This window comes from Ipomoea nil, unplaced genomic scaffold (assembly GCF_001879475.1).
Source record: "Ipomoea nil cultivar Tokyo-kokei standard unplaced genomic scaffold, Asagao_1.1 scaffold1034, whole genome shotgun sequence".
NCBI classification, from domain to species: Eukaryota; Viridiplantae; Streptophyta; class Magnoliopsida; order Solanales; family Convolvulaceae; genus Ipomoea; species Ipomoea nil.
This window is the reverse complement of record NW_017617462.1, coordinates 631372-656376: the sequence shown is the minus strand read 5'-3', so window position 1 is coordinate 656376 and position 25005 is coordinate 631372. Positions and strand designations below refer to the sequence as shown.

Below are 25005 nucleotides of genomic sequence, written 5' to 3'. Positions count from 1 at the left end.
CAATATTAAAATTCCTATTCCTATTTGTCCGTCACTACTCAATATTGAATCAATGATATTTAGTTTACTCTAATCTATTTATTCGACTTTGTTATTTACTTTTCATTATTTATAACTAAATTAATTTATTTTTTTTTCCTTTTAAGAGTTGATGTTATCGGATTCAAATAAAAAACAGTTTTCTTTGGTGGAGTTGGAGAAGTTGCTATCTTTGTGGGGGAAAAGCCTAAAGGACTTTTCAGAAATGTCAATTCCAGACGAAACTAGCATAGGTTTGAGTGAAAACATGTTGATAGGTGAAGAGTTGGCGTATAACAAGGAATCATTGAAGACAAAGCATGAAACATTGGTAACACAATTGATCTACGAGGAAAATAATGTTCATGACTCTGTGATGAATGATATTGATTCCAATGGAGGTGGATTGTTCTTTGTGTATGGTTACGGAAGAACAGACAAAACGTTCGTGAGGAGAACGTTATCGTCAAAGATAAGGAGGTATGGTGATATTGTTCTTAATGTTGCTTCCAGTGGAATAACATCTTTGCTATTGTTGGGAGGCAGGAAGGCGCATTCTAGATTTGCTATACCACTTTCCTTGAACGAAGATTCCATCCCACGTGCAATATATCGCAAGGCAGTGACCTTGTTGAGCTTATAATAAGGATCAAATTGATAATATGGGATGAAGCATTGATGATGCACAAACACTATTTTGAGGCTTTGGACAAAACCATGAGGGATCTATTGAGGTTCGTTATATCGGGTAGTGCTGAAAAGGCTTTTGGTGGAAAGACAATAGTTTTGGGCTTCGATTTTAAACAAATCCTACATGTTATTCCGAAAGCAACAAGACCAGTAGTTGTCGGAGCAAATATAAATTCTTCATATATACATGTGGACAAATTGCAAGGTATTAAGGCTCACCAAGATTTGAGACTACGGACCTTAGCTTCAGAGGAAAATAGACAGACGGTTGATTGATTTTTAAAATTGATTGCAGACATTGGAGATGGGATTGCAAGGGTTGTAAACACCGGTTCATTTGAGATCGATATTTCGGCATTGGTTTTGTTTAAGTGTGGACACAATCCCATAGCAACTATAGTGGAAAGCACATTCCCAAGCTCTAGATATGACATGTTTGATGAGTCACAGCTAGAAGGCCGAGCGATCCTCTCGCCGACTTTAGATTTAGTTGATCAAATTAATCAGTACATGTGCGACATGAATACTACAGAAGGATGAATATATTTAAGTTGTGACTCTTCGTGTAAGGCAGAATCTGACAGTGAATATCTATCAAAAGTATACACTCTTGAATTCTTAAATAGTTTGAGATTGATGTCGGGTGTTCATAATCATTTATTGACATTAAATGTCAGTTTACCTGTTATGTTATTGTGTAACATAGACCACTCTCTTGGTCTTTGTAACGGGACGCGACTCATCATCACAAGATTGGTAGATCACATTGCCGAAACAAGAATAGCTAATGGGACACATGCAGTTCTTATCCCCCGAATGTCTCTCACTCCTTTTGATACGAGATTGCCCTTCAAGTTCCAGTGTAAACAATTCCCGTTGATGCTTGCATATGCCATAACTATCAACAAAAGCCAAGGTCAAAAACTAACTCATGTTGGTTATTGCTAAAAAAACCAGTCTTTAATCACGGACAATTGTACGTGACTTTCTCCCGAGTCACCCAACCTGATTGCCTGAAGGTGTTAGCTCTAGACAAGGATAGACAAGATTGTGTTGCGACTACCAATGTTGTCTACAAAGAGATTTTCAATAATGTGTAAATACAATCGATGATATTATGTTTTTTTTTTTTTCCAAAATGACAAAATTGCTATATATGTAGACAAAAATATATCATTTATACAAATGAATTAAGATAGCAATTGATTACTATAACTAAGTTGTTAGAGAACGAACACATTTGCCCAATTTATAAAAATCATAAACAATGATATATAAAAATCTCTAGATTTACAGCACCACATGCGTACATCTACACATTAACTATTAATTTGAGCAATTACTTGTTCGAATTCAAGCAGTGATAACATCAACAAACATAAACGATTCAAACCATATTTTCAATTGCATTATATAATACTCCGTATTTGATGTTATAATTTAAATAATTGTATATCAATCTAAATATTCTTAATATATTATAACATAACAAATCCATTGCGTGCATCGCACGAGTGAAAATACTAGTTATTATATATATATATATATATATATATATATATATATATATATATAATCCAACGACACATGTGCATGTAATTGTAATTATACTAATATTCTTGTAATTATTAGTTTAGTTAACATAGTAATTATTAATTAAATATATTAATATTTGTACAACTAATCTTTTAATTACACAAATAATTATTAGGTAATTATACTAATATGTGCAAGTACAAAGACGAATGAAAATCGGGGCCAAATATCACTTCATCGGGATTGCCCTCATCGTTTTGCTGTACAGCTGATTTCAGAACACATGAGTAGTAGCAGTTCCAGCCGCTTGCCATGGTCGAACTTGTCAATAAATGTTGCCCAGAGGTTACTGTTCTCCATAAGAATCCTCCACTCCAATTTTGCCATGAAAGCCATGTTGACCTCCTTAGCTGAGCGGATGCCGAGCTCTCCCCACCCAACTCTTTGGGCTTAGTTACTTGTTCCTAGCTAAAGAGGTGGCACTTAAGCTTCTCAGTTGTGCTATCAAAAAAGAACCTATATATATGGTATTAAATATTATATAAAATTTATATTTATGTTAAAATTATTAATAGTTTGAGTAGCTTAGTTTGTTGAACTTTATATTTGATGTTAAAAAGTGTATAGTCACAAGTTCAAATTTCATTTAACAACACTTTTCCTTATTTCCACAAGATAAATTAAATATTTTTTAGTCTACTTTATGAATCGTTTAAGTAACAAATTAAATGCCCTTTTAGTCTACTTTTTTATGAATCATTTTTTTAGTACATTGTACTTTTTATGAATTTTTTAATCAATGTAGTATACAAGTGATGGATATATTATACCCACGATCCGACCCGGGGTAGCAACACGGACCCGGAGCACATTGGTGGAGCCCAAGAGCAACACGGACCCGGGGCACCACGGAGGTGTCCAAGAGCAACGGACTCGAGGCATCACGGAGGTGCCCCGACCCGAGCCGACCTCCGTGGGGCTCGGTCCTACCCGAGCTCGGGACCCGATCCGATCCGACCCGGTCAAAGTTGAGATCTAACCACCCCCCGATTTAGGAGGAGCCGGTTGGGGGGTTTAGCTTGTATAAAAACCCCCTTCCTTGTCCTAACAAAGGGCAATTATATATACGATCTATTCTACTTGCACACTTTGTCCTAAAATACTATTGTAATAACCAATTCTACGGCATTTAATATAATATACGGTCTCACGACCTTTACGACGTCGTTTCTATCTATTTACTATACTGCGTTCTTATCCGGGTTTAGTAATTCGGGCCACCCCGGGTTAATTAAATCCATCATTGGTGCTCTTGTTGGGAGCTGCTGTACCAGCTCAAGCGTGTTCTATATCCAGTGGTCTACCGCGACCAGCTACTATGACGAGATCGAGATCCAACTCTCGCCACACCAATGGTTCCCGCGACACCCAGCTCATCGCGAACGGGAACGGCCCCAACGGGGCCCCCGCCCCCAGCATCCAACCGGCCGTCGCCACCAGGTCGGGTGGAGATCTGAGGGCGCAGCTCACCAACCCCCGCAGTGGTGGAGCTCCACCCCCCCCCCCCCCGGTTCAGGACCTAGACCTCATCCGGGAGGGGATGGCGGTCTTCGAGCAAGCCTCCACAGGGCTGGCCCGAGTCGTGGCGGACCTCCGAACGCGTATGCCTGCCGACCCAGGCGTCAACCAAGGGCTACAAGCACCTCCACCACCCCCTACCGCCCGGGGGCGCAGCGGTCCAAGCACCCAGCCACCCTAGGCACCTGTCACCCAGGGGGAGGTCAATTCACCCCGCCAAACGGACACACGGGGAGGTGGGGACTCACGACGTGACCGACGCCAGGAGGACGACGGAAAGCGGTCAAACCAAACCAGGCCCGCCATGGAAAGGTTGGGCAGTCGGGTGCCAGCCCAAGAGAGGTTGGGCCCAAGGCCTGCCGCCAATGAGCCTCCACCAGCAGAATCCTGCTCCCGCAGGCAGGCACGACAACAATCAGTTAGCCGGAGGTCGCCAAGCCATGGACGTCGAGCCCAGCCGCGACGAGAGGCAGGCTCGCGGAGGTCACCAGGTCGGGGGACCCATGCCCCACCTCGACGTGAACAGACCTCCCAGATCGAACGATCGGGTGAAACGAATGGTAGAGCTCCGAGCTCCCATCGAGAAGAGGTTGAGCAGCTGAGGAGGAGGATGGACGAGCTCCAAAAGAAGATCGACGAGAGGGACGGGTCTCTAGAGCCCCAGGATGTGCTGTCCTCCCCGTTCGCAAACACCATCATGGAGGATCCCTTACCTCGAGATTTTCGCTTTCCCACCATTAAAGCGTACTCGGGGACCACGAACCCACGGGCACACCTCACCAGGTACAGTGCCGCCATGATGATCATCGAGGCGACGGACGCCATCTTATGTAGGGGGTTCTTCGCCACCCTGGATGAGCAGGCGCATCACTAGTTTAGATCTCTCCCGGCGGGGTTCATCTCCACCTTTACGGACCACACCCGGCAGTTCCTATCCCATTTCGCCACCAACATACAGTGAAAGAAGCAAATTGCCGACCTATGTGATTTGAAGCTGGGGAGATCGGAATCGCTAGCCGAGTACCTCAACATGTGGAAGAAAGAGGCCATGGGCGTCGCCAACTTTGATGCGAAGTTGGCCATGCTGATTTTCCGAAACAACTTGAGGTTGGGCGCATTCCACCGGGACCTCATCAGGTACCCCCCAGGACCTATACCGACCTGATGGACAAGGCAGCAAGGTACGCTGACGTCGAGGCTGCCGAGAAGCGGAAGAATGAGCAGGAGGAAGGAAGTGGTCGAAAAGACAAGGCACCCCAGGAGGAGCGCAAGGCACCGCGGCCACACCGACGTGAGTACGCTGAGGGGCCCAGGCTGAACCCCACACGCTATCTCACCCCGCTGACACAACCTGTGGGTACCATCTTGGCACACGCCGAGGACCAGGGAATCATGGTATTCCCGAAGGAGGAGTGCATGAAGATATCGGCGAGGGGGGACCCCAACAAGTATTGCAGGTTCCACCGGCAGAAGGGGCATGACATAGACGAATGCATCCTCCTAAAGAGACAGATCGAGGAGCTCATCCAAATAGGTTACCTCGGCCAATTCATTAAGAAGCCCGGTCAGGCGCAATGCTAGGAGCAGGGCCAGAAGCAAGGCAACGTATGGAGGAAGGGGGGTGGCAGGGCGCCATCCACCTCGGCCCCCCGTAAGAGGAACTACCATGACCACAGCTCCGAGGAGGAGGAGAAAACAACGGAGGACTCCCAGCCCCCGAAGAAATGTGCCATCTATGTCATCTTTGGGGGGCCGAGGGAGGGGACTCGCCAGCCGAGCAGAAGAAGTGGGCGAGAAGCTTGTACGTTGGGGAGGTCACACGAACCCCCCACAAGAAGAAACCGAAGAGGGAGCCCATCACGTTCACCGACACCGACCTGCTAGATGGGCCCCTCCCCCACCGAGACGCCTTGGTGGTCAAGCTGGACATCAATAACGTGGTGGTGCACTGGGTGCTCGTAGACACGGGTAGCTCGGTGAACGTCATGTACCAAGACACGTTCACCCAGTTGGGACTCTCAAGAGGGCAGCTGGAGCAAGTACGGACCCCCCTGTCCGGGTTCACGGGGGACTCAATTGAGACGGAGGGGTTGATCAATTTGGAGGTGGAGATAGGCACCCCATATCACACCAGAAGGTGGGAGGTCGAGTTCGTTATCGTCAAAATCAGCTGCGCCCACAACATAATACTCGGCCGACCCGCCCTAGAGGACCTCAGGTGCGTAATTTCCATGGAGCACCTGTGTCTCAAGTTCCCGACACCTTCCGAGGTCGGGGTCGCCCGGGGGGACCAAAAGGTGAGCCGCATCTGCTACTCGAAGGCGTGCCGCCAAATTGGTCAGAATGACCTCCAGGTCCACACCATCGCCGAAAAGGCATTTCGGGAGGAAGCAGGTCGCCACGTGAAAGGTGGGCCTTAACCATTTCCCTCCCCCAAATAATGTCTGTGTAGACGACAATAAGCGGAATAAAATTGAGTGTTACAAAATATGTTAGGAGAAGGACCCTTGTTACGAAGTGGGCTTGCGTTTATCTGTCTTCGCAAAAAGAAAAAAAAAAGAAAAAAAAGAAAAAAAAAAGAAAAAAACCACGTAAAATGAAGGGGAACGAGTGCTCACCCGTTCTCTCCCCGCGGACCCTAAGGGGGCACGAGGCCCGACCTCGCGTACCAACCCCGACGGAGGACGCACACTAAGGGGGCACGAGGTCCAACCTCGCGTACCAACTCCGACGGAAGAATCCGGTGGCTTGGTCCGACAGGACTCGGCCTGAGCGGCTAGCGCGCACCCTAAGGGGACACGGGGTCCAACCTCGCGTACCAACCCCGACAGAGGAGCCCAGTGGCTTTTGTCCAACAGGACTTGGCTCGAGCGGTTAAGCGCATCCTAAGGGGGCACGAGGTCCGACCTCGCGTACCAACACCGACGGAAGAGCCCGGTGGCTTGGTCCGACAGGACTCGGCCTGAGCGGCTAGAGCGCACCCTAAGGGGGCACGAGGTCCAACCTCGCGTACTAACCCCGACGGAGGAGCCTAGTGGCTTTGTCCGACAGGACTTGGCCCGAGCGGTTAAGCGCACCCTAAGGGGGCACGAGGTCCGACCTCACGTACCAACTCCGACGGGAGAGCCCGGTGGCGTAGTCCCATAAGACTACGTTAAAGAGGCTAACACATGGCCTAAAAAAAAGGCCCAACGCACCTCAGCACAGCACCGGGGTGCACCTTGGTCGCACCTCGGCACGTTGCCGAGGTGCACCATGGCACCACGTCGACAACGTGCCGAGGTCCACCTCGGCGCTAGCCGGGGGGACTCACAAAAAAAAAAAAAAAAACACAAGTATTTGAAAGAAAGGCAATAGTAGGTAAATGGTGGAAACCATCACATCAACAAAGTAAAGGAGCCAATTAATTGTTCATTCAAAATATTCAAGAGACATCTAAGTCTAGTACATCACCGAGCGAGAACAAGGTCGGCTACGTTGAGCTCGGGCCACGTGCATGAGGAAGGTTGGGGAGCAGAGCAAACCGACCCGGGGGGAGCGGAGCAAGGAGGTGGAGCGACCCAAGACGTCTCACCTCAGCCCAAGAGTCTCACCTCGGCCTAAGACACCTCGACACAAGGCACCTCGGCTCAGGACACCTCGGCCCAAGACACCTCGACTCAAGACGCCTCGGCACAAGGCACCTCGGCCATGGTGAGCTCGGCTACATTCGCACATGGAGGTCGGGTCCGGATATTTACTCTCATTTGTTGACTTCCACTCTCAACGAAGAGAGTAGGGGACTCATGATGGATATATTATACCCACGACCCGACCCGGGGTAGCAATACGGACCCGGAGCACCTTGGTGGAGCCCAAGGGCAACACGGACCCGGGGCACCACGGAGGTGCCCAAGAGCAACGCGGATCCGAGGCACCACGGAGGTGCCCTGACCCGAGCCGACCTCCGTGGGGCTCGGGTCGGGGAGCTCGGTCCTACCCGAGCTCGGGACCCGACCCAATCCGGTCCACCCGGGCCCGGTCAAAGTTGAGATCTAACCACCCCCCCCCCCCCCCCCCAATTTAGGGTGAGGCGGTTGGGGGGTTTAGCTTGTATAAAAACCCCCTTCCTTGTCCTAACAAAGGGCAATTCTATCTACGATATATTCTACTTGCACACTTTATCCTAAAATACTATTGTAATAGCCAATTCTACGGCATTTAATATAATATACGGTCTCATGGCCTTTACAACGTCGTTTCTATCTATTTACTGTACTGCATTCTTATCCGGATTTAGTAATTCGGGCCACCCCGGGTTAATTAAATTCATCAACAAGTTTATATTATACTCCATTGTATTCGAATTAATTTAGAAAAAATTGAAAGTTGATCTAACTAAAAAAATTAAAATTAAAAAATATTTATGAATATAGTGTTATTCAAATTATTTTACCTAAATGATTATGTTTCATATTTTGTCATAAATATTTTCACATTTTCACTCACTCAAGTATATTTTTGACTCCGACTCTAAGTATCGTGTAATCTATAAAAAATATTCTATTGTAATTTATAATGTATTTTATATTTTGACCTTATTATAACTGTTTGATATTTTGTAATTGACATTTTAACGTCATTTAAACTTCACTTCTATTCAAATAATTTTCTGACTCCGTCCTTAGATAAAAGGATACTTGAGTGAGATTGTGGTAATGGGTTTGCCAGTGAGAATAGGAGAGGCGCCGACATCCCCCATATGCAATCCTCTGAGTATATGGCTCCAAATCCTTGTGGGAAACAAGGGGATACAAGCTTTGAATCTCTCAGGTCTGTTCTTCCACTAAGGCTTTGTTTGGCAAAGCTTATTTAGGAGCTTATAGCTTATTTTAAGCTACTAATAAGTTATAAGCTTTGTTTGGTAATGTTCCCAAAATAAGTTTCTAGCTTAAAATAAGAGCTTATTTTGGAACGTTTCAAAATAAGCTCCTAGCTTCCTAACTTTTTTTTTTCATGTTTATCCTTATTATTTTAAAGAAATGACATAACTTTCCCTTTTCAATTAAAATATTTTTCTCTTCTCCTTTATCGCAACTTCCACCGCAATTATTATTATTATTATTATTATTATTATTATTATTATTATTATTATTATTATTATTATTAGATTTACAACAATATTGCTACTTCATTATGAGATGGTAGATCATGATTATTCTAATAGTTTTATTTCAAAATGTTAATTTTTTTTAAAGACAAAATATTAAATTTTAATACGTAAACAAACTAATTTAAATTTTATGAAGATGTCCTTTTTAGTATTTTTACATTTATCAGCTTATCAAAACGTTAATTTTACCAAACACTTTCAATCACAACAGCTAGCTTTACAACTCTTCAGTTTTCAGCTTCGAGCTTATGTTTTTCCAACTTTCAACTTTTTTTCTAACTTATAGCTTTTCAGCTAGGTCTGCCAAACAGAACCTAAGACCCTATTTGCGCAGATACTCTTGTCTCGCTGTTATCTTGCAGAATCCTCCTCAGAGTCTCCTCTTGGACCCTCCCAGCATCCATGGTCAACGCCTCAAATTGCTCAATCACATGCATCCTCAGGATTAAACATCTTCTCCACCAACATCCTCAACTATAACCACCAATCACGAAAGTCAACACAAGGGTAAACCCAAACTGGAAAAAAAATGAATTAAACCCAATCAAAACAACTCAACAAAGATTCAATGCCTTGTGATAATCGCAGGGTATTTATTATTCAAGAACACACATGAAGTCAAATTTGCCAGTATGAAAAAGAGAAATTTCATAGAAGGTAATCTCTGTTGCAAGGGCACCTAATCGACGCCTAGGAGCTAGACGGTGACCGATCGCCAAAAATTTTGACGGAACCACCGTTCTAGGCGACCTAGGCGCCGACTAGGTCACGGCGGACAATGCGACCTAGGCGATAGTCTAGGTGGTCTACGCGGACGTTTAAGCTACCAGTTAGCTACAGTGTTTTTTTAAATATGTTATTTCGTTCAAATCTACCCCATTTTTAATGGTATTTTAGTACTAACTATTAAAATATTAATTTTTTTAAAAAAAAAAATTAAATTACAAAAAAAAAAAAAACAAAAAACAAAAAACAAAACGTCTAGCGATTTTTACAACCTTTGAAAATAATAAGATTCATTTTGGTAAACTGAAAGTACCCCTAATGCAAAAGGTCAGAAAGGTGCACAACTTTGACAATGGTCAACCCAATCAGATCAAAGAACTTCGTTAAAAAAGAAAGAAAACAAATAATTTATTACGAAATAATAAAAGCAAAGTCCTTAGTTAAGTACCTTGTGCTCAGATAGCATATAGCTACTTCTTTTATATGAGAAGTCATGAGATCAAACCTTAGTAGAGGCGTCATTGATTCTTTTTGTTTCGATTGAGAAAGTATGTTTAAACATATACTAGAATCTAATAGAGTGAGTAACATTTAAAAAAAAAAAAAAATCAAACCCACCAAAAAGAGAGCACAGTGTGCGTGAAAAGAAAGAGTGGTTTTTGGAGTGGTTTAGCACATGAACAGAGCTAGAAATTTGATTGAGGGGGGGCGAAGTAGGACGGATTCAGAAATTTTTTCCAGTAAAAGCGAAACATTAAAATAAAAGATATAATTAAAAAAAAATAAATTACCTAAGAATTTTTTTTTTATAACCATTACTTAAGAAATATAATTGTAATTTAATAAAATAATTTGAATAGAAAACACATTATAAATTATACATATCACTATTAATATAAAAGAATGTTATATATATGTGTGTGTCTGTATTAAATATTAAAAAAGTAAATGTGTTAAATCCATAGGGAAAGGACAAAATATGCTAATGCAAGGTTTTGAACCCAAGACCATTTCTATTACAATAGATATGCTCCACCAACTAATCTAACTCCTTATTTGTTGACAATTACTAATTTTTTTATACTAATACTAAAACATATACTATATATACATATACATATTATATCGGGGGTGGGGGTGGGGGTGGGGTGAGGGGGGGGGGCAGCTGACCCCCTGCCCCCTCTCTGCCTCCGTCTCTGGTTTAGCAATGAGTTGATGAGAGAACATTCCGTGGCGGGGATATATACGTAGGAGCCGACGAAGTAAAACACGGCAAATTATGCCCTGGAAACGTGTTCACCGTGAATGGTGAACACAAGGCCAAACGACATCTTTTTTAGGCAAAAAAAATAAATAAATAAATTCGCGGATGTGGAGTTAACGGCGCGCGTTGATCAAATTATGAATTTTCTGTTATGAGATTATGAATTTTCATAAAATTCATAATCTAATAACAGAAAATTCATAATCGCATAACAGAAAATTCATAATCTCATAACAGAAAATTCATAATCTCATAACAGAAAATTCATAATCTCATGGTTCCAAAGTGAATGTGTAGGCATGGTTCCAAAGTGAATGTGCAGGCATGGATTCATAATTTATGAATGTTCGTGATTTCGGACGGGAATGTGTAGGCATGGTTCCAAAGTGAATGTGCAAGCATGAATTCATAATTTATGAATGTCCGAAATCATTGTTCACCTCAAATTAAAGTGAAACCGCAAAATGTGAAAATGAAGAAGAAAAGTCACGCAATTAATTAAGAAAAAAAAAAAAAAGATAACGGTGTACTAACACCGTTGGAACCGTGTTCACCATGAATGGTGAACACGGTTCCATGACATAACGCTCCGTAAAACACCGTCCAAGATTGCAAAAGCGGCCTGGCCGGAAATTAAATACCTAATATTTCCGTCTTGGGGCTTGGGAATTACCTGGGATTTTGTATCCAATTCTGGTCATCAAAATTAAAAATATATCCTAATCGGGTTGGTTGTATAAGATTTTCCTAATACAATTATTAAAATCTTAGCTATTTTTTAATCGGGTTGGTTGTATAAGATTTTCCTAATACAATTATTAAAATCTTACCATTATAAAATCATATAGGGATGAGCTCGAGATTCGGTTTATTTTTTTTTTTTCCATTTTCGTTTCGTTAAAGATATTTTGGTATTAAAAATGATATCATTCAGTTTAACATTATAGTTTGATTTAGTTTGAAAAAGTTCGATTTCAATTCGGAAATATATTATAGTACTGGAAAATAATATTCTAATGCTTCCAAGCATGTGAAAAATATTTTCAAGCACTAGAAATCAAAATTAGAATGATGTTGAACACATTAATTTAGTAGAAACATGAATCCAAGGAAAACATTGAATATTGTAAGAATAACTCAATTAGAGATAATTTTGAGGCAAAGAACACTTGCGGGAAACATAAAACCTCAAAGTAGAGAACAAACCATAAAGAAATCAAATAAAAAATGAGTTAATACCCAAAATCGTCCTCGACTATAGTGGTTTTTCTCAATTTTGTCCTAAACGACTTTGGTGACCTAATATCGTCCCAGACTTTTGTGTTTCGCTCAATTTAGTCCTCCATTTGTTATTTCGTCAAATTGGTGTTAAATAAAGGGAAAATTCAGTAATGTCAATATTGATCTCTCTTTACTTTCAACTTGTGAAGTGCGAAATTTCTCTTTCTTGTACGAATTACACCCAGAATTACTCCCGGACCTGCAAATCAAATTTTATATTCGCAGTTTTAGGAGTAATTCTTGGAGTAATTCGTAAAAAAAAAAAAAAGGGATCTCGCAGTTCACATGTCTATGAGTAAAGAGATGCCAATATTAAAATTACTGAATTGTCTATTTATTTAACACCAAATGGACAGAATAACAAATGAGGGACTAAATTGAACAAAAACACAAAAGTCTGGGACTAAATTGAGCGAAACACAAAAGTCTGGGACGATATTAGGTCACCAAAGTCGTTTAGGACGAAATTGAGAAAAAAAACTATAGTCGAGGACGATTTTGGGTATTAACTCAATAAAAAAATTTAAGAGAGATATCAATGAAAAGATGAGCTGAATGGTGGTGTAGCATGGGATTTACTTCTGTATTATTACTATAATAATAATAATAATAATAATAATAATAATAATAATAATAATAATAATAATAATTATTATTATTATTATTATTATTATTATTAAAATAAAAAACCAAACTGTATTCGATTTGGTTTGATTTTTACCGAACTATTCAGTTTGATTCGATATACAAAAATCTATTACTGTTTGGTTCGGAAAAATCAAACTGAATTACCCACCCCTAAGATCATAAGATAAAATAGTAGGACTACACTTTTATTATATTTTAATTTCTCATATTTCATCTTAACTTTAATTTAAACGTATTTTACTGGGCGTTTGGTTAGGGATAGGGAATTAAGTGGGAAACGAATTACAAATCCATTGGAAATGAATAATGTGAGAATAAAATGATAATTTAAATTTCAATGTTTGGTGTGCATGAATAGAATTACTGATAATTTCAATTTCAATGTTTGGTATACATGAGAATTGAAAAGGAATAAGTAGTGTAAAGTCCAAAATGCCCATACTTATTATTATTATTAGTACTTTTTATGCGCGATGCACAAAAATATGTGTCCAATATTCGTAGTTTATATTAAAATCTTATATTTATTTATATTTTAGATATTCATATTATTGTATACATACATACATACTTGAGTTCAAATGAGCACAAGTATATTATAGAGGACTGTGAGGACAGATGTAGTGTGTGCCATTAGCATGTATGTCGTGTGCATGGCCGAATGTAATCGTGTGCCACAGTTGCATGTCGCGTGCATAGATTTGTTAATTAATAGAGTCTGAGCTCGAAACCTGATGTTTACATGTATTCTTGTGTGCCATTATGTATTAAATTGTGTGCCTGTTATTAATTTGTTGTGTGGCCATTATTTGTCCTCACAGTCCTCTATATATTGTTGTCCTCATTTGAACTCAACCCTATATATATATATATATATATATATATATATATATATATATATATATATATATAGGGTTGAGTTCAAATGAGGACAACAATATATAGAGGACTGTGAGGACAAATAATGGCCACACAACAAATTAATAACAGGCACACAATTTAATACATAATGGCACACAAGAATATATGTAGACATCAGGTTTCGAGCCCAGGCTCTATAAATTAACAAATCTAGCACGCGACATACAAACTGTGGCACACGACTACATTCGGCCATGCACACGACATACCGGCTAATGGCACACGACTATATATAGATGTGTATTCAAATGAGGACAAGTATATTATAGAGGACTGTGAGGACAGATGTAGTGTGTGCCATTAGCCGGTATGTCGTGTGCATGGCTGAATGTAGTCGTGTGCCACAATTTGTATGTCGCGTGCTAGATTTGTTAATTTATAGAGCCTGGGTTCGAAACCTGATGTTTACATTTATTCTTATGTGCCATTATGTATTAAATTGTGTGCCTGGTATTAATTTGTTGTGTGCCCATTATTTGTCCTCACAGTCCTCTATATATTGTTGTCCTCATTTGAACTCAACCCTATATATATATATATATATATATATATATATATATATATATATATATATATATATATATATATATATATATATATATAGTTGAGTTCAAATGAGGACCACTATATTATAGAGCATTGTTTGGACTGGTGTAGTCGTGTGCCATTAGTTTGTAAGTCGTGTGCCTGGCCTAATGTAGTCGTGTGCCACAATTTGTATGTCGAGTGCATAGGTTTATTAATTAATACTGGGCTCGAAACCTGATGTTTACATGTAATTGTGTGCCATTGTGTATTAAATTGTGTGCATGCTACTAATTTGTTGTGTGCCCGTAATCAGTCTGCACAGTCCTCTATATATTGTGGTCCTCATGTAAACTCAACCATATATATATATATATATATATATATATATATATATATATATATATATATATATATATATATATATATATATATCGCGTTCAAATGAGAACGGTGCACCCAGGAGAGAACTCAGAACTCATGACATCCGTTCACGTGTCCAGATCTAACGGATGAGAAGCACTGATTTTTAAAAAAAAATTCGATGGCATTTTCGTAAATAACTGAACATCGAAGTGCAAGTCAAATGTATTACAAGTGCAAGTAAAATGTTTTACAGGTGCAAGTAAAATTTACACTGAGCATCAATATTAAGTGTACCTAACATTATAATTAGTTTCACTTACACCTAACGTTATAATTAGTTGCACCTAGGTGCACGGATGTTAACAAGGTAAATTACTTGCACTTGTAAGTGATTTTTCTTGTACTTTTTATTTGCAAAAGTGCACCAGCTACTTGCACTTATAAGTTAACACATTTACTTGCACCAATGTTCGAGTTATTTACGAAATTACAAAAATACCACTGCATCATTTTTTAAAAAATCACATCTGATTCGTTGATCTAGATACGTTGATAGTTGTAAATGATTCTTATTTCTCTCATGGGCGACTGTTCGCATTAGAGCGTGCCCCTATGGCCCTATGTGTGTGTGTGTGTGTGTGTGTGTGTAGGGAAGGGTTCAGGTGCGGGTATAGCTTCCCATGCGGTTGTGCGGGTGATTAATATGCGTGAGGTTCACGCACCTTAAGCACAAGACTCACGGACCTTAAGCACAAAACTGACGCACATTAAGCACAAAACTCATGCACTTAAAAGTTTCAACAACTCATACAATAACTCACATTAAGTACACACTCACGCACGTTAAACACAAAACTCACGCACCTTAGGTACAAAACTCACACACCTTACGTACAAGACTCGCGCACATTAACATTACACACTCACGCACATTGAGTACAAAACTCACGCATATTAATCAATCGCACAACTGCACGGGAAACCTTTCAAAATATATATATATATATATATATATATATATATATATATATATATATATATATATATATATATATATATATGAGAAATCAACATTTTGGTGTCTTAATAGTTTTTTTCCAATTGTTAAAATAGTCTCAAGTTTTCAATTTCTACCAATTTGATTCTTGGATTATTTAAAATTGTTAATTAAACCCTTTCAATGACTAAATTGATAAAATTTTAAAAAAGTGGAAACCACCATTTTGGTCCCTGAAAGGGTTTAATTGACGAAATTTTAAACAATTCAATGATCAAGTTGATTGAAATTGAAAATTATGGACAGTGTGGGAAATATGTTCAAAGTAGGTAAATCCCTTGTGCGCACAGGCACTTGGCTCTGTCTGTTAAGTCATTGAGTCACCTTGATTTACATTCTCTCAAATGTTCTATTGGGTATTGAAATTTAACCTTTTTGGGAGAAGATGGAGCATTCAACAAAAATTGTGAAATTTAAAATCGGATTGAAAGAAGTAAAATTTTAAAGACCTTTCTTTTCTGGTGAATTTTATAAAATTGAGATACATATATTTTTCCCTAATTTAAAGAGCTCTGGTGTGGGGGACATGCAAGACCCACCAGCCATGCCTAACCTTACAAATTTTATGAAAGGAGACAAATAACTAATTCACCATTTTGTATACCATTTTGACAAAAGTATTATTACGACACAAAGACAAGGCCTATCTATTATGCATATGCGGTGCTAAAGTAGGTGTTGACCACATTGTTGCACAGAATCGCAAGAACCGCGGTGTTATTTGCCCCAACACACCTGGGAGTCTTGAACTGACTAACAGAAGCTCCTAAGCCTACATAATGGTCCAAAATCTTGTGAAACGTGCCCCGTCTCACCACCCGGAGCTCCAGCGGCCCGATGGAGTTCACCTTCCGGGAGCTCATGTAGCCCGCGTCCAAGAACGAGCGGTCCAAGCAGTTACAGCACTCCTTGAGGACCTCGTCGCTGGCTTCCCCGCTCACCTCCCAGAAGACCACATAGTTCCCGGGGTCTGTCGAGGTGTTGACGTGGCTCGTGAAGTCCACCACTTCCAGCTTCGAGTCGGCCAGGATCTTCGCGGCTGCCTCCACCGATATCTGCAGGTCCTTCTCGGTGTTCTTGTCGATGTTGATGCTCAGCAGGAGGTTCCTCCTGCATATGAACTGCAGCTCGGGGGTCGAGTTGTGGAAGCCCTTCACCTTCACAACATCCCCCAGCCGATAACGATACAAGCCTGCACATGTTCGCGATTCAAACCAGATCAATTCACCATTGTTGGGATACACACAAGCCAAAGAATGCTGATAAATTTCATTCTCCACCCAGGAAAAGACAAAAAGAATAGTTTGTAATTTTAAACTAATTTAGTACTGGTAATCTGGCATGTGCAGATCTGATCTGCCTTTCTGTTAAGTATAATATATAACTATTTCTCATGGATAATGCTACTCAAAGGTCAGAGGAGCAACGCTTACAATACCGAGCACATGGAAACACAACAAAGGAAAACATATTTAACTTCCCAAAGGCAAAAAAGCTAATATCGCACTCTTGACAGAACCCATGACCTTTGGTCTGGCTCTGATACCAAATTGAAGCATGTGCCCCATCTCAACTAAAAGCCTAAGCTTATAGTTGGATTGCACATTAATGGTTATATGTTCAACAGCCATGGCTGCATAAGTCGGGAATAAACTCGGGCATGACAAACATTGGATTGGTTAGTGGGAATTTGCGGAACATTGGATTGGTTAGTGTTATAGTGGGAGGACCAACTACCTAAATGGCCTACTCAACAAGCACTTGCCCCTCCATTTTCCGAAGATTTTCAACCAATGCATTGAGCACAAATCAAAGTTCTCGAAACAAATTATTCGAATGAAAAACAAGTGTACCTGCGAAGTTGGTGACAATGATTTCATACTCCTCCCCGACTTTGACTTCAGTTAAGCCAACCGGGCTAGGCTCCAGCTCTAAACCATCTACGTTATCCTTCAGGGGGATAAACTCGAAATACCCTATGTTAGGGAGCACTGCAAAGGTAACCGACTCGGGAGGAAATTTGGGGTTGACATTCGCAGCAATCCATCCTTCAGATGACCCGTAATCCGCACTTAGCAGAGGCAAATCCCCAGCATAGTGCCTCAACTTCTTCAGGTAAGGTTCCATCGATCCCGTCATGATCCCATAAATGTACCTTGTGTTAGGAAACAACTCCGGAATTAGTCCATACCAATTACTCAAGCCTTTGCACTTGTAGTAAATCCTATCAGCCAGCTCGGGATCCGGTTTGAGCAGTCTCGACATCGCAGCTCGAATAGAGGGAACCGTGATTCGGCTTGACAGAACCCCCTCTCGAATATCAGCACAAAGCTCTTCCCAGACTTGTTCAAAAGTGCGGAAAGCATGGATAATGCTGTGGGCAAAAGCGGAGGAGATGACTTGAACTTCTTTGCAAAAAACGAGCCCGCACAGAAGGTGACAGTACAAAGACTGATGAAAATCGGGGCCAAATATCACTTCATCCGGGCTGCAACACGGAGTGTTCATCGCCCTCATCGTTTTGCTGAACAGCTGATTTCGGTACACATTAGTAGTAGCAGTTCCAGCCGCTAAACCGCCCTTTGTCTTGAACTGTTTGCTACTGTAAATAAACTGCAAAGCCTTCCCAGTCCCTATTGGGAAATCTCTGCATAAACACCACATCAAAATGTAACACTGAACAGCTACAATGATGAAATATTTGCATATTTCACTCAAAGCTTCAACTATTATGACAGAAGAAAATTTGTCCAACAAAATCTTCTGAGTCAAAATTAATTACCTGTTCCTAAAAGCAAAAGAGGTCTTGAAAATCTGCATAGTAGTATCCATCAACTCATCATTGAAAGGCACAAACTTTGGCTTCCCCTGGGTAGTTCCAGAACTGAAACAAACAAAAAACAATTAAAAAAGAAAATTTAATGAAAGAAGAGGAAAAAACAGAAAGTATCAGATGAAAGGATGGATACCTGAGTGAGATGGTGGTAATGGGTTTGCCAGTGAGAATAGGAGAGGCATCCCCATCTGCAATTCTCTGGATATAAGGCTCCAAATCCTTGTGGGAAACAAGGGGGATACAAGCTTTGAAACTCTCAGGGTCAGTTCTTCCACTAAGACCCCATTTGAGCAGATACTCTGTCTCACTGTTATCTTGCAGAATCTTCCTCAGAGTCTCCTCTTGGACCCTCCCAGCATCCATGGTCAACGCCTCAAATTGCTCAATCACTTCCTCAGGATTATACATCTTCTCCTTCTCCACCAACATCCTCAGCTATAAGCACCAATCACAAAAGTCAACACAAGGGTAAACCCAAACTGAAAAAAAATGAATTAAATCCAATCAAAATAACTCAACAAAAAGATTCAATGCCTCGTGATAATCACAGGGTATTTATTATTCAAGAACACACATGAGTCAAATTTGCCAGTATGAAAAGAGAAATTTCAAGGAAGGTAATAAGATTCAATTTGGTAAACTGAAAGTACCCTAATGCAAAGGACGGAAAGGTGCACAACTTTGACAATGGTCCACCCAGTCAGCTCAAAGAACTTCGTTAAAAAGGACAAAAAATATTTATTACGAAATAAAATCAAACCCACCAAAAAGACAGTGAATTTTTAAGGTTCAACGAATCTCGAGTAATCCATCACTGTCCCCCAATTCAATATAATTTCATAAACAACGAATTAAAAGCCCCCCGGAGACCTGAAGAATCATCCTTAATATTTTAAAAGCAAATAGAAATTCCCAGAGAAAGAACCACACTACAGCTAAAGAAACTGTAAAAGCACCGAATCCAAAATTGTAAAAGTTTTCTTTTTCGTTTAGAATCCAAAACAAGATATCAAGAACAAATTCTAAAAGTTCACAAAAGTATATTTATAAACGTTAAAGAGAGCAAGCAAAGCAGAAATCTTGAGACATAGGGGCGGCTAAAATCCACATCATCACCAAAAGTAGCTCGCAAAAATCCGAAGATTAGAACTTCATACCAAAAAAAAACAAAAAAAAAGATATGTGCCCACCTGTGTATGAATCGGGAAAAGAGAAAGGGAAGAAGAAAGATTAGAGGGTTTCAAAGATAACGGATATTCGTAGGAGTAGAGTGAGTGAATCAATCAGCAAAACGTCCCAGTCCGAGAAAACAGAGCACAGTGTGTGTGTGGGTGTGCGTGAAAAGAAAAGAGAGATTTTTGGAGTGGCGAGCGGGGCCGAGGACTGGGGGGTTGAATTTTCAACCAGCGAGCGTTTCAACACTACTGCCAAAAGCTGTCTTCTCTCTCTCCGTCTGAGCGAAATGATAGAAAATTACGTCTTCTCTGTATGAGAGAGAGAGAGAAAGGGGTATGAGTGATTAGTAATGAGTGATGACTTGATGAGAGAAGATTCCGTGGCGGGGATATATATATAGGAGCCGACGGAAGTAAAACACCGTCCAATATTGCAAAGAAGCGGCCGGGCCGGAAATTAAATGCCAAATATGCCCGTCATGGGACTTGGGAATTACAGGGATTTTGTATCCAATTTTGGTAATCAAAATTAAAAATAGGATTTGGTTCACGGAATCTTGGATTATCCCAGGTAATAGGATTATCTTCTTGAAGATAATTGAAATTTTGAGAATGTAAGATTACTTTGTGTGTTTGGTTTGGATGGGCGGTCGGGCTGAAAATTAAATGCCAAATATGCCAGTCTTCGGACTTGGAAATTACCGGGATTTTGAATCCAATTTTGGTAATCAAAATTAAAAATAGGATTTGGTTCACGGAATCTTGGATTATCCCAGGAAATAGGATTATCTTCTGGAAGATAATGTGAAATTTTGAGAATGTAAGATTACTTTGTGTGTTTGGTTTGGATGGGCAGCTGGGCCGGAAATTAAATGCCAAATATATGCCTGTCTTGGGACTTGGTAATTACCGGGATTTTGTATCCAATTTTGGTAATCAAAATTAAAAATAGGATTTGGTTCACGGAATCTTGGATTATCCCAGGTAATAGGATTATTTTCTGGAAGATAATATGAGATTTTGAGAATGTAATATTACTTTGTGTGTTTGGTTTGGATGGGCGGCCGGGCTGGAAATTAAATGCCAAATATATGCCCGTCTTGGGACTTGGGAATTACAGGGATTTTGTATCCAATTTTGGTAATCAAAATTAAAAATAGGATTTGATTCACGGAATCTTGGATTATCCAAGGTAATAGGATTATCTTCTGGAAGATAATGTGAGATTTTGAGAATGTAAGATTACTTTGTGTGTTTGGTTTGGATGGGCGGCCGGGTCGAAAATTAAATGCCAAATATGCCCGTCTTGGGACTTGGGAATTACCGGGATTTTGTATCCAATTTTGGTAATCAAAATTAAAAATTGGATTTGGTTCACGGAATCTTGGATTATCCCAGGTAATAGGATTATCTTCTGGAAGATAATGTGAGATTTTGAGAATGTAAGATTACTATGTGTGTTTGGTTTGGATGGGCGGCCGGGTCGGAAATTAAATGCCAAATATGCCCGTCTTGGGACCTGGGAATTACCGGGATTTTGTATCCAATTTTGGTAATCAAAATTAAAAATAGGATTTGGTTCACAGAATCTTGGATTATCCCAGGTAATAGGATTATCTTCTGGAAGATAATGTGAGATTTTAAGAATGTAAGATTACTTTGTGTGTTTGGTTTGGATGGGCGGCCGGGCTGGAAATTAAATGCCAAATATGCCTGTCTTGGGACTTGGGAATTACCGGGATTTTGTATCCAATTTTGGTAATCAAAATTAAAAATAGGATTTGGTTCACAGAATCTTGGATTACCCCAGGTAATAGGATTATCTCCTGGAATTTAATGTGAGATTTTGGGAATGTAAGATTACTTTGTGTGTTTGGTTTGGATGGTGTAATATAATATTACCTTGTTTGGTTCAGGGTTATATTTTAGGTTATATGGATCGATTTACAATAATGCCCTCAATAATATATATATATATATATATATATATATATATATATATATATATATATATATATATTATGTGTGTTTTTTTATTTATATCTATGCATGTATATCAAAACTTAAATATTAAAAAAAAACTAAATATATAAATATACATATATGTATATTTAATTATATAAACATATATTAATTTCATTATTATTATTATTATTATTATTATTATTATTATTATTATTATTATTATTATTATATAAAGATTAGTTAACAAGGGCAAAGTTGGAATAATTCAAGGTAATCTAAGATTACCTAAAAAAAGATGGGGGTAATCACATTACCGCCGAATCAGCTTTTAGGTAATATAACATTACCTTGTAATCTCATAACTTGAACCAAACAATGTAATATAACATTACCATACTCAGATGACCTGGTAATCTAAGATGACCTGAACCAAACGCCCCCTAAGGGCCAAATTGGCCACGAAACGTCATCGAAAAGTGTAATTAAATCACTAGATTAAAAAAAAATATATGCAATTACTTCACTCAATGTCCCAAATGCCATCAATTTCACCGGGTAGTTGTTTCCATCCCTTTTTTCCGGTTAATTGCTGACCTGGATGATTACATGGCAATATTTATTCTTTTCTTTTATTTTTCATTGTTTTCCTTTCTTCCTCCTCCGCTCTCTCTCTCTCTTCTTTCTTTTTCTTTATTTTCTGATAATCCGCAATCAAGTCGACAAATACCAAGTTGTTAGCAATGAGAGCCTCGACGAAGAGCTCCAACACCAAGGCACTCCCATTACTCCCCTTGAGACTCAACCTCGTGTCAAAGATTCCCTCGGGACCGCACTCCTCCGTCACGGCACTAGCATTAGAGCCCTCGCGGCGGAGCGGCAAGGGCGATGTAAGAAGCTCAGCGGCGGAGCGGGAGGAGTGCAGGTGGAGCGGAGGATTGGGAGCTAGGGTTTGTCGATAGGAGACACCCGGCTCGGGGAAAGGATCCAGCCGGTAGTTCGAGTAACAAGAGTGTTAGTATTGGTTTGTGAGAGAGAGGGGAGGCGGAGAAGGAATGGGAAAAGGAAGATGGGGATTTAGTCGTGAGAGAAAGCAGTTGAAGTAGTAGTGGATTTTCGAGACTGTGAGGCGGCTCGGCGAAGCAGCACCACGAGCGGCGGGCCTTCACGACGGCGGTTGGATTTGAGGCACTTGGAGTGAGACATTTGTACAAAGAAGCTAAAGCTGAGATAAGCTATGGCAAAGCAAACAACAAGCGGAAGAAAGAAGAGAGAGCGGAGGAGGAAGAAAGGAAACAAAGGAAAAGAATAAGTATTGCCATGGAGGAGGAAGAAAGGAAACAAGTAAAATTGAAGGTATTTGGAGAGTTTTTTTTTTTTTTTTAATCCAATGCGTTTGGCCAGATTGGTTTTTTCCATACGAGAGGGGGTTTGAACCCCCAACCTCTCTTAAGGGACAAGAGTGCACGGCCACTCACGTCAACTAAACTGGTTTTTTCTTAATACAACTATTAAAATCTTACCATTATAAGATCATATAGGGGTGGACGTTTTGAGATTTGGTTTGTTTTTTTTTTTTTTTTTTTTTTTTTTTTCGTTTTAGTTTAGTTATAGATATTTCAGTATTTAAGAATGATACCATTTCCGATTTAACATTATAGTTTGGTTCGGTTTCGGTTTGGAAATATATATTCCACTGGAAAATAATATTCCAATGCTTCACAGCACTGGACAAATATTTTCATGCACTAGAAATCAAAATTAGAATGATGTTGGAGCGCATTAATTTCATAAAAAAAAAACATGAAACTAAGGAAAATACTGAATATTGTAAGAATAACTCAATTAGAGATAATTATGAGGCAAAAAAAATTTGCGGTAAACAAAAAAACTGCATTGTAGAGAACAAACCATTAAGAAATCAAATAAAAAATTCAAGAGAGATACCAGTGAGAATATGAACTGAAAGGCGGCGCAAGCACCAATGTATTTACTTTATTATTACTAGTATTTGCACCCGTGCGATGCACGGGATGGATTTGTTATAATATTTTAAGAATATTTAGAACTATATACAATTGTATAAATTATAACATTGAATATTATATAGTGCAATTGAAAAATTGAGTTGGACCGATTATGTTTTATGATGTTATCATTGCTTAAATTTGAGCAAATAATTGTCCAATTAATAGCCAATATGTAGATATACACATCCGGTGCTGAAACTTTAGAGATTTTATATATCAGTGTTTATAATTTGTATTAATTGGTCTAATTAGCTCGTTGTCTAGAAACCCAGTCATATAAATTATTTGTATGGAAGATATATTTTATATGTAGATATATACCTGTATAAAAAGATTACATCATATTAGTGGTTTGAATTATGCATTATTAAAAATCTTTTTGTAGGCGACATTGGTAGTAGCAACAAAATTTTGTCCATCCCCATCTAGAGCTAACACCTTCAAGCATCAAGATGGGTGACTCGGGAAAAAAATCACGTACAATTGACCGTGAGTAAAGACAGGTTTTTTCAATAATAACTCAACGTGAGTTAGTGTTTGGCCCTGGCTTTTGTTAATAGTCATGGCATATGCAAGCATCAACATGAATTGTTTACGCTGGAACTTTTAGGGTAATCTATTCCTTTCTCGTTCATAAAAAGAATTAATATTCATTTCCACATAATTAAAAAGTAATATAATTATAAAAATATAATTATTGGTTATATTTCCAGTAAAATATTAATATATTCATTTTATTTTTCCTTCATGAATAATTAATATAATTATAATAATTATATAATAATATAATTTTTGATTATATTTTAAGTGAAATATGGATATATTCATTTCCTTTTTCATCCATAGAAAGAGTTAATATTCATTTTCATTTCTTTTTCCTTCATAATTTTTTTCTAATATTTTATTTGGCGGTTATTAAATTTTTCATAGGGAAAGATGTGTTATATTTCCAATGAATTTTTAATATAAAATCCCCTTTTCATGTGACATGATTCCCATGCCAATTAGTAACAGAATATTAATAATAGATTCCCGGATGTAAAATTCATTTCCTTTTTCGTTCATAAAAGAAATTTATATTTATTTTCATATAATTAAAAAGTAATATAATTATGAAAATATAATTGACGATTATCTTTGTAGAGAAATATTACTAAATTCATTTCCTTTTTCCTTCAGAAAAATATAATTGTCGATTATATTTTCAGTGAAATATGAACATATTCATTTCCTTTTTCCT

The 25005-nt window shown here is 39.2% G+C and overlaps 2 protein-coding genes and 1 long non-coding RNA gene across 4 annotated transcripts; 2 read left to right on the top strand and 1 right to left on the bottom strand.

Moving 5' to 3' along the window:
* The first annotated feature begins 735 nt into the window (after positions 1-735).
* On the top strand, positions 736-1248 carry LOC109180728. The gene is made up of 2 exons (XM_019330438.1): positions 736-913; positions 1004-1248. The coding sequence occupies exons 1-2, from the start codon at positions 736-738 to the stop codon at positions 1246-1248; spliced, it is 423 nt and encodes a 140-aa protein (XP_019185983.1).
* Positions 1249-10329: 9081 nt separating this feature from the next.
* Positions 10330-20026, top strand: LOC109180808. Its single transcript, XR_002054123.1, has 3 exons — positions 10330-10352; positions 11446-11449; positions 19944-20026. It is a non-coding gene; the product is annotated as an uncharacterized LOC109180808 (long non-coding RNA).
* Positions 16224-20160, bottom strand: LOC109180806 (jasmonic acid-amido synthetase JAR1). 2 transcript variants are annotated; one of them, XM_019330514.1, is made up of 5 exons: positions 19787-20160; positions 18732-19032; positions 18545-18646; positions 17616-18409; positions 16224-16954 (listed from the first exon to the last, which is right to left on the bottom strand). In XM_019330514.1, the coding sequence occupies exons 2-5, from the start codon at positions 19025-19027 to the stop codon at positions 16413-16415; spliced, it is 1734 nt and encodes a 577-aa protein (XP_019186059.1). In that variant the 5' UTR covers positions 19028-19032; positions 19787-20160; the 3' UTR covers positions 16224-16412. The 2 variants fall into 2 exon arrangements, with proteins under 2 accessions (XP_019186059.1, XP_019186060.1); XM_019330515.1 differs by lacking the exon at positions 19787-20160 and adding an exon at positions 19249-19266 and having other exon boundaries at positions 18732-19033.
* Positions 20161-25005: the final 4845 nt, after the last annotated feature.

What these genes read in the sequence shown, in the direction of transcription:
- LOC109180728 (XM_019330438.1), top strand. Translation starts at nt 736, where the DNA reads ATGAGGGATCTATTGAGGTTCGTTATATCGGGTAGTGCTGAAAAGGCT. An exon ending in ACATGTGGACAAATTGCAAG is followed by an intron (nt 914 to 1,003) that starts GTATTAAGGCTC and finishes AATTGATTGCAG; the next exon opens with ACATTGGAGATGGGATTGCA.
- LOC109180806 (XM_019330514.1), bottom strand. Translation starts at nt 19,027, where the DNA reads ATGTTGGTGGAGAAGGAGAAGATGTATAATCCTGAGGAAGTGATTGAG. An exon ending in TCTTTTGCTTTTAGGAACAG is followed by an intron (nt 18,410 to 18,544) that starts GTAATTAATTTT and finishes GTGTTTATGCAG; the next exon opens with AGATTTCCCAATAGGGACTG. An exon ending in CATTGTCACCAACTTCGCAG is followed by an intron (nt 16,955 to 17,615) that starts GTACACTTGTTT and finishes GAACATGTGCAG; the next exon opens with GCTTGTATCGTTATCGGCTG.